The 10,265-nt window shown below is 43.3% G+C and overlaps 1 protein-coding gene across 1 annotated transcript; it reads left to right on the top strand.

The window, feature by feature from the left end:
* The first annotated feature begins 4,732 nt into the window (after positions 1-4,732).
* On the top strand, positions 4,733-5,653 carry LOC141129733 (odorant receptor 131-2-like). Its single transcript, XM_073617822.1, has one exon. It carries the CDS (start codon positions 4,733-4,735, stop codon positions 5,651-5,653), a length of 921 nt encoding a protein of 306 aa, XP_073473923.1.
* The last annotated feature ends 4,612 nt before the right edge of the window (positions 5,654-10,265 follow it).

Here is a 10,265-nt window from a genome sequence, read left to right as displayed (position 1 = left end):
GTCTCCAGGGGTCTGGGAGTTTTAGGCGCTTATGCCTTGTTGTTGTTTTGTCAGAATTATTTTGTCTAGTCTCTCTTACACTTTGATAACGGAAAGGCTTAAATTGGTTCTTGACGATTATACTGTTACCAGCTGTTTGTTTTTTTTTTCTTTTGTTTTTTCTTGATCTCTGTGCTAACACACTGTTTATCTTGCAAACACTTTTAAGTAGTAGTTCCAGCGGACCACTGCTCCCTCCATGAGTAGGTACTTGGCTATGACAGTAGTCTTGGCCAACGACCCACACTACTGTGGACCACAGAGTCCACACACTGTTGCAACTAGGTTTTCATTGTATATTCTACCCCAAACTCATTATGGGAAATTTAAACCACATGCCTTCCTCTTCTCTCTCTTCTCCCTCTCTACCTTCTTTCCCCTTTGTTCTCTCACCTCTCCCACCTGGTCCCCGCGGTGTGCGACTGGAATATTTCATAGCAGCACACCCTTGATCCCATGACCCTCCACTGGTTGTCCCTGAATGTTCAGGGCATAAACTCTCCTCAAAAAAGGGTCAAGATATTTAAATACCTCAAACAACAACAGATAGACATCGCGTGCCTACAGGAAACGCATTTCTCTTCCTCATCCTGCCCTAAATATTTTGCGGCAAACTATCCCCAGGTCTACTTGGCCAATAGTCCTACCAAACAAAGAGGAGTCCTGATTGCCATACGCAAATCCGTTCCATTTATTTGCAGTAAACAGATTGCTGACCCAAATGGTAGATACCTAATAGTGCAGGGCACCATTCAAGACAATGATGTAACCATAATGTCTTACTATGCCCCGAATAAAAACCCAGGACCCTTCTTGACCCATATCTGCTCCCTCCTGAAATCGCACCAGAAGGGTACCCTCCTTTTAGCAGGTGACTCTAATGTGTCATTGAATCCTTCTATTGACCACTATCCATCGGATCATAAGCCCCCCTCTCCTGCCGCCAAAACATTTAAACACTCCCTACAATCTCATGACCTGGTAGACGTCTGGAGGGAATTGCATCCTCTGGGTAGGGACTATACTCATTATTCACATCCCCATCACTCTCACTCTAGAATAGACCACATGTTTGTACTAAGAAAGCACCTTTCACTGATATAGGGCGTACACACGGTCGGACTTTGTTCGGACATTCCGACAACAAAATCCTAGGATTTTTTCCGACGGATGTTGGCTCAAACTTGTCTTGCATACACACGGTCACACAAAGTTGTCGGAAAATCCGATCGTTCTAAACGCGGTGACGTAAAACACGTACGTCGGGACTATAAACGGGGCAGTGGCCAATAGCTTTCATCTCTTTATTTATTCTGAGCATGCGTGGCACTTTGTCGGTCGGATTTGTGTACACACGATCGGAATTTCCGACAACGGATTTTGTTGTCGGAAAATTTTATATCCTGCTCTCAAACTTTGTTGTCGGAAATTCCGATGGAAAATGTGTGATGGAGCCTACACACGGTCGGAATTTCCGACAACAAGGTCCTATCACACATTTTCCGTCGGAAAATCCGACCGTGTGTAAGGGGCAATAGACTCATGCTCAATCCTCGCCGCCCCATGGACAGACCATGACCCAATTGTGATAGTGCTCCACTCTATTTTAAGTAAACCCCAGCATTCCCCCTTGATCATGAATGATTCTCTCCTCTCTTTCAAGGAAATTCTTAAAGATATCCACAACACTTCTGAGGAATATTTCAAATTTAATGTTGGATCGGTCTCCTCCCCGGTCACACTGTGGGAAGCTTATAAAGCGGTCCTCCGTGGCCACGTCATCAGGATAGCATCCCGACGTAAACGAGAACGGGCGCAAACCCGCTGCGCGTTAAAACACGAATTGGAGACCTTGTCAGAGACCTTCAAACAATCTCCTACCCCGGAGAATCGTAGGCTTCTAGACAAGGTCCGCACAGATCTGGATCTGTGTCTGACAGAAGAAGCAGAGCGCACCCTACGCTGGGCCAGACAAAAATGGTATGCCAAGGCCAATAAACCCAATGCAATGTTGTCTAATAGATTACGCACTTTCATTCCGAAATTCACCCCTATTACTCTGCGCACCCGTCACAATATCCTTACGGGAAACCCACAACGAGTTCTGGATGAATTCAGACACCGTCTCACTAAACTTTACTCAATTCCCGATCATTCCCCCCCCCCCCCCCCAACCCCTCAATGATTTTTTGACAAACCTTTCCTTACCCTCTCTATCTGAGGCCCACACTTCACTCATGGACCGAGACATTCAAGTCTCAGAAGTCCTTCATTGTATTAAGGAACTGAAAGCAGGTAAACGGCCGGGCCCTGATGGTTTCTCAGCTCTCTATTATCGGAAACTTGCTGACATTGTCGCTCCCCACCTCACAAAAATGTATAACTCAGTTAAAGATGGTCATTCCTTCACACCAAGCCTATTAACTGCCAACATAGTGATGATTCCCAAACCTGACAAAGATCACTCCTCCTGGGGTTTACTTCCTCTTTGTTTCCCTGCAAAGGTAAAACATAATGGGCTACTATGCATCGCATAGTAGCCCATTATGTGTCACTTTCCTGACAAGGGAGCCTGCGATGTCACCGCTGTCCCTTCTCCTATGAAGCGTCCATCTTCTTGGTGCCGCCACTAACGGCATGACTGCCATTAGAGACGGCATGCTCAGTGCGCCTGCGCGCCGTTGTCTACGGCGCAGGCGCCGTAGACATCAGTGCCTGTCTTTTGGAAATATCTCCTAAACCATGTAGGTTTAGGAGATATTTCTTGCACCTACAGGTAATCCTTAATCTAGGCCTACCTGTAGGTAAAAGTGGTCTGTAAGGGTTTACAACCACTTTAGCGCTGTAAGGTTTCACGGTAAGAGTCAAGCTATGGGCGATAGCCATTGGGCTGACTCATTACACATGTTTATTTGCAGCTGTCACCAAATTGTAATTTCTTACGTTGTTCTTTGTGATATTTGTAAAATTTAAAATAAATACATGTCCAACTCTAAAATAAGACTCATAAAGACCAGAAAGCAGAAATGCATAGCATGTATTCCCCACTCTCTATTTTCAACCTAGATTGGAGCATGTAGCGTCTATCCATTTTTTTCCATATTTTCTGAATTTTCCAGGATGCATTGTGCTGAAGATAAGTATATTTCTCAAATAGTACATATTTATCCGTTTCCCTTACCCAATCCCCAAGGGTAGGAGGGTGAGGTGAATTCCGTTGAGAGGCTATTCATTTACGCGCCAAAAAAAGCATTCTCATTATGGCCACTGCCTCAATCATATACTAAATTATTCGAGTTTATATACTCGAGGAGACATAGGACAGGTAAGTGAGATGTCATATATGGAATTTATTGTATCTATCACATCTTGCCAATACCGATGCAGTTTTGGGCATCTCCAAAACAAATTTATAAAAGAGCCTGAAAGTTTCAGACATCTTGGACATTTAGAATTCTCCCTTCTACCTACTTCTACCTCTATGCAGCAGCTCTGGGGTACGGTAGGCCCTGTACAAAATAAAAAAGTTGGGTCATTCTATGCGTTGGAGATATCAAGACAAGCTGAGCATTCTTCATTATTTGGTCCCATATACCCTCTAGATCCACATCAATATCCATCTCTCATTTTTGTCTACATGGAATCGGAAATTTAAGGAGCAGTTCAGATAGTAATTTCATACATAATTTAGAGACAAGTCCCTTTGTGTTATTTGCTTGGACTACACTGTCCAAATCAGGGATTTTGTAGAAAGGAACGGCCGGAGCCATACCTTGTTTTTTTTTAAAGCGTGTCTTAATTCTAAGTATTGAAATAAAACACCTTTTATCCAAACCATAGTCGGTACAGAGCTGCTGATAAGTTTTCAGCACTCCGTTTTTGCATAAAGGTAATAATCCCCGCACGTTCCCATCTAGAAAATCCTTCCAAATGGGAAACTTCAGAAAAGGCCCTATTCGACCATAATGGAGTGTATCTAGTATATCCCAAAATGCACAATACTGTGTTGGTAGACTTCCAGACCTTATATATCAGATGAAATGTAGGGTAAGGGGTAAGTATATTGATTAAAAGGTGGAATAGAAGAATCAAGAAAGAATAATGGATTAGCGTTATAAAATAAGGAGCTAAGTATGTCAAAAGAAGATGTATTTAAGCCCCGAGTTTCCCAAGATGTTGAAGTTGAGCTGCCAGGAAATATATCCAAGGATTTGGAACTGAAAGCCCACCTTGAGATTAGGATATTGTAGGTGTTCATATTTAATTCTAGCTGACTTATTCCACCATATCAAGCTCCGAAAGATACCAAATCTCTTGAAATATTTCTGTGGAATCCAGCAGGGCGAGTTATGTAAATAATACAATAAATATGGCATCCATATAATTTTCAAGAGATTGGTACGACCAGCCACAGAAAGTGTCAGCTTACACCAGACTTCATTTTGAGATCTGAATTTCTGAAGTAATGGTAGCAAATTTTTGGAGATATATTTCTTAGGTTGGGCAGAAATAACTACCCCTAGGTATTTCATCTTTGCATCCACCCTAAGTGTAACATGTCTGTTTTTTGTTTTTGTTTTTTTAAACGAGACTTTACAATCACTTTAAGGTCAACGTAAAGGTTTGCATTGAGATTAGCTGTCTAGTTATGAAGTGTCATTCATTTTTTCACTTTTTTCAGAAGCCGCTCACGATGAACCTAACCGCATTCAGTACTTTCAATAACATCACCTACATAAACAACCAATACTATCAACTATATCAAAATTCAAAAATAGTTTTTTTTGTCATCATCATCTTCTGCTTCTGTTTCTTCATCTACTTCATCATAGTTCTTCTGATGGTTTACTTCACCACGCCTCACGTCCGGGAGAATGCACGATACATCCTTTTTGCTCATATGCTTATCAACGACACAGTGCACCTCAGCCTTGGGCTCTTCCTTTGTTTAGCCATTAGATTCCTCTTATATATTTCTGTGCCCATCTGTTACATTCTGGTGACCTTTGCCACAGCTACATTACGAATCACTCCATACAACTTGGCCTTCATGGCCCTGGAACGATACGTGGCTATTTGCTTCCCTCTCGAACACATCATGTTATGTTCAGCCCGGAGGTCATATTTTGCTATTGCAGCAATGTGGTTTGTTGGTTTGCTTCCCAATGTTGCTGATTTTATAGTCCTCGCTTCCTCTGTTGAGGTGAATTTTTTCTCCCTGAAGCTACTGTGCAGGCAACAATCATTACTTGTCCTACCAGCCCAAAACACCATACAATTCTCAACCTTAATTGCAAGTTTTATTCTGGTGTCTCTGGTCATTCTCTTCACCTACGTCAAGGTTATGCTGATAGCTCGAAAAACTGGATCTGGGAAGTCTTCGGCCTCCAAGGCTGGGAGAACCTTGATCCTTCATGCAGTTCAGCTCTTTCTCTGTCTGCTCTCTCTAACTTCTTCATTTTCAGAATTATACCAAGGAGATTATTATTATTTTGTGATTATGATCAATTTTTTGATGTTCATGTGCTTGCCAAGACTTCTCAGCCCACTTATTTATGGCATTAGAGATGAAGTGTTTAGAAAAAGCATTAAGAAGATGTATTCTACCAACTAATAAGATCTGTGTAAACCTTAATTCTCCAACAGTACCAACACATATACTAGTTTTTGTCCAATAAAGGTTGTTTTAGATTTTCTCTACCAATCATTGTCCTGTGTGCAGACCAACTTTGATTTTCTTGGACTAACGGTTTCACAATGACTCCAGGACTATTCAGCATCTAACACCCAACATCTTTACTGGACAGGAGGAGTATGGAGGCCACATTTTTTTGTCTATAGAACTGAAATAAAAGTGTCTGGTGATCCAACTGCCTCATGTATACACCATTAGAAATGTACAGTAAGAGGTTGTGCATGCGTGGGACTTCCATCATGGCTGCGTAAGCTGAGAGCTCCGCTCTGCACGAGCAAGCCAACCAACCTAGCACCGGACCCAAACCAGAGGGATGCCCATAAGCAGCAGGATTTGATCGGGGATCTTCTCCAGCACACTTTGATGCCAGGCAGCTCAGCCCGCCGCGATCTGGGGCCCTAATTCTCGGCCGAGGGGTCACAGGCCGAATCCAAGATGGCAGGCCGCGTCTCAGACACGAGACACACATGCAGGGGGTCAGACGGAATACAGGCAAGTCATTGCTCCAACTACCTTAGCCTTCACTCCCCAAGCTAATTCCAGCAGCCTCACTATTATGACCCCCTCGCCTGCATCCACTGAGTCGCTCATTGAGCGTTCATTAGACAATAACATGCTGACCCCTTTGAATGCGACTCCAGGGCATCTGGCAGCCAATACCCCCTCAAGTATCCAGATCCAGGATATACCCCAAAATGCAGGGGACTTGTTCATCAAATTCTCTGAGTTATTGGAAAGAGGACTTGCTATCACAGCCAGCAGAATTACTAATGATATCCGAGCTGACTTCCAAAATTTGGGCTCTAGAATGGAAGCAATAGAACATAAGCTTGATATCACGGTTTCCAGGGCTAACCAAAATACAGATAACATACACGTGATACAAGAACAACTAGATGTGGCTCTGAACCGTATTGATGACCTTGAGAACCGTTCCAGGAAGGACAATTTAGGGTCAGAGGAATCCCTGAATCCACCACAGATGCCCCGAAAGCTATCCAGGACCTTATTCAATCTCTTACCCCTTCCTTACCGCCACACAAATTGGAACTGGACAGGGCACACAGGTCACTGGGCCCTCCTAGGAAGGATGGGAACCCCAGGGACATAGTGGTGAAACCTCATTACTATAGTGTGAAAGATGAGATTATGAAAATATCTCGACAAAAATCCTGCATTCCATTCCAAGGTCAAGAAATACAGATTTTTGCAGATATATCCCCAATGACTATTCAAAAGCGTAGAGCACTCAAACCACTGCTACAAGTCCTCTCCCAGAAGGAAATCAAATACTGGTGGGCCTTCCCCTTCGCTCTTAAATTTACCTTCAACGGCAGAACTCATTCTTTCACTACCTTCCCAGAAGGACAACAGGTTCTTCTCTCCCTGAAACTTATTGCATTGGAGTCCACAATGGACACTTCTAATTCGCAAGCAGGAACCACCAAGCGGCCTACGCCCACAAGCCCAATCTCCCCATCGTGGAAGTCGTCCAAGAGCAGGAGAGTAAAGGAACACACGACCACCTGAGGATTGTTTTTGTTTTTTTTTCTCTTTCTCAATCTCCTTTTACCCCAGGGCCCAGCCCTGCTAGGCGACTTCCAAAGAGTTCATATTTTTAACCCTGGAGATTCGCCTGTCTACTTTTTGTTACTCCGTTTATCCCCCATGACAGGAGCGGGGGTCTGCTTGATTGCCGATTATGCAATTTTCTTCATACACTTCATTGCAGATATAAGAACACCTTCCCAACAAATGGTTCGCCTGTAGATGGAGGCTCCGCTCCAAGCAAGAGGACTTATACTGAACCCTTTTCTTTAAGCTTAATAGGCATTTTATGATGTATCTAACTCTTGAATAGAAGGCCACGGTCATCTCTTTTGGGGACCAGACCCACCAAGGGTTCATCTAGCGGTAGCCAAGAGTCTTGAGATATATGGCACCTTTCTCTATGTCTCAGGCACTTGGATACCTTTTTTTTTTTTTTTTTCTATTCTGGAATCACTGCCCAATTTGCTCCAAAACCCCTCCCCTCCCGATCCCTTCTTTGCTGATTTCAAAGAACCAAGTTTAAAATGTCCCGAAGGTCTGGTTTCACCTACATTTGTTCATTTAAGTTTATGGAAATGTTTATAATCTTTATCTGTTTTTTGATTTGATATCAAGGTTGGCTGCGGCTCGGGCAGCAGTCATGTGCACCCTCCCAACTCTCGAATATGGTATTTCTATGTTCGGGTGACGGGAAGGCAGCCCTCTCGGAGGGCTGCCCAAAATGGTTTTCTACTGACGAAGGAGGGGCTCTCTTCCCCTCTCTTCGTTACAGGCCAATGTTTGGCCTATTTGCATTTCTCTTTCTTTTTCTCTTTTTCCTTTCTCTAACCTCTTCTTTCTGATTGCCAGCACTCAGGTGATGTCATCTCTTCCAGAAGCTCCAGGTCCCAGGTTTCTCCCCAGGATACAATCAAGATCGATCCAACTCAAGCATACAAGGGTAAGTGATTTCCATATTCATGCACCACTTCTCACACAAAGTTGTGCCTTCTAACACCACAATCTCCCCGTCGCTCAGAATAGTATCCCATAATGTGCAGGGATTTAACTCAGCAGTTAAAAGAAGGAAAATCCTGCAGTCATACCGCTCTCAAAAAATGGATGTGGTGTTGCTGCAGGAAACACACTTTCCGATACAGTACAATCCTCCCTTCCTTCACGCCCATTACCCCCAATTTCAGTTAGCAAACGCTAAAGATAAAACAAAGAGGGTCGCAATATTATTTGCAAAATCCTGCCAATTTAAGACCGTACAAGTTCCCAAAGACACGGAGGGTAGATTTATCATGGTGAAAGGAATGTTGGGGATCATATGTACTCTCTAGTCTCTTATTACACTCATAACCAGGGTCAAGCTCAATTTTTTCGATCAATGTTTCAAACGTTAGACCCCCCCTATTGGAGGGAACAGTTATATTTGGAGGAGACTCCAATATGGCATTCGATCTTTCCCTAGATAAATCTAGACCTCCCGCATCCCAACTCATGCGCCCCAAGAAAATTAGTACTAGAATAGCTAAAATGATTTACCACCAAGGTCTCGCGGACATATGGAGGGAACTTAACCCGTCCAGCAGGGATTTCACGCATTTCTCAAACCCCCATCAATCCTATTCCAGGATTGACCACATTTTCATATCAGCTCTTCACATTCCCTTAGTCAAAAAAACCTACATCAGGGACTCATCCCTCTCAGACCACTCAATGGTCATTCTAGTTTTACAGGGACACCTCTCTAAGCCCCCTCCCACCCCCAGCGGAGACTTAGGGAATCTCTGCTTAAGGATCCAATCAGGGTCACAATCATTGAGAAATCTCTGAAGGAATTTTTCCTCCTAAACGAGGGTACCTCGGCTGAAACTTTATGGGCAGCTCACAAGGCTACAATCAGGGGTCAGCTAATCCAAATGACAACGCACATTAAAAAAGAGAAAGCCTCAGACGTAGTGAAACTTTAATTTTACAGCATTATGTAATCTACACAAAAAAGACCCATCAAAGGTCAACACTGCACAATTGGATGCTGCAAGAGTGGCATTAAACTTAGCACTCACGGTTAAAGCCGAGGTTTCCCTGCGTTGGACTGGAGCAAAATTTTATCAGCATAAAGATAAAATGAATACTATGTTGGCCTCTAAACTATCCCCCAAACCCCGTAACTTCTCACTACCTAAGATTAGACAACAGGATGGCTATACTACTTTAAATCCCCAGCGTGTTCTGCAATCATTTCAAGATTTTTATGCTAAATTATACCAGAGAGGCAATTCGGCTGACGAATCTGCTATAGAGGCCTTCCTGGAAGACCTAAATATCCCCTCCCCTAGCAAAAACCACGTGGACCTGATGGAAGCACCCTTCTCCACAGAAGAAACCTTGGAAGTGATTAAAAATTTAAAAATTGGTTCTGCCCCGGGTCCGGATGGGTTCTCCACCCTTTACTACAAAACTTTTGCTGCCACTAGTCCCTCATCTCAACAAATTTTTTAATTCTAAACGGAAAGGAGAAGACATAGACACCCATTTGAACTCAGCTTTCATCTCAGTTATCCCCAAACCAGATAAAGACCCTTCTCTAGTGGAAAATTATGGACCTATCTCCCTTATAAACAATAATCTGAAAATTCTTACCAAAATAATGGCCAACAGATTAAGCTCTTTTATAAATCAATACATTCACAAGGATCATGTGGGCTTCATCCCAGGGTGACAGGGCCCAGATCAAATTAGGAGGGCGATTGACATCAACTCAATCCTACAATCTGCCTGGGATGGAAGCCCCCACCAGGAGGGCCTTTTGCTATCGCTAGATTTACAAAAGGCCTTCGACTCTCTTTTGGTCATACCTTTTTACAATCCTTCGGAGATGGGAGTTTGGAGAGTGCTTTCTAGGGTTATTACAATCCTTGTATTCTAATCCAGTAGCCAGAGTCAAACTTCAGGGCTTATTTTCCAATCCCATCAAAATAGCTAGGGGAAC

The sequence above is a fragment of the Aquarana catesbeiana genome, linkage group LG02 (genome assembly GCF_042186555.1).
Source record: "Aquarana catesbeiana isolate 2022-GZ linkage group LG02, ASM4218655v1, whole genome shotgun sequence".
NCBI lineage: Eukaryota > Metazoa > Chordata > Amphibia > Anura > Ranidae > Aquarana > Aquarana catesbeiana.
The sequence above is the reverse complement of the archived record's forward strand: the minus strand, read 5'-3'. Positions and strand labels throughout refer to the sequence as shown.

Coding starts and splice junctions, on each gene's coding strand:
- LOC141129733 (XM_073617822.1), top strand. CDS start 4,733: ATGAACCTAACCGCATTCAGTACTTTCAATAACATCACCTACATAAAC.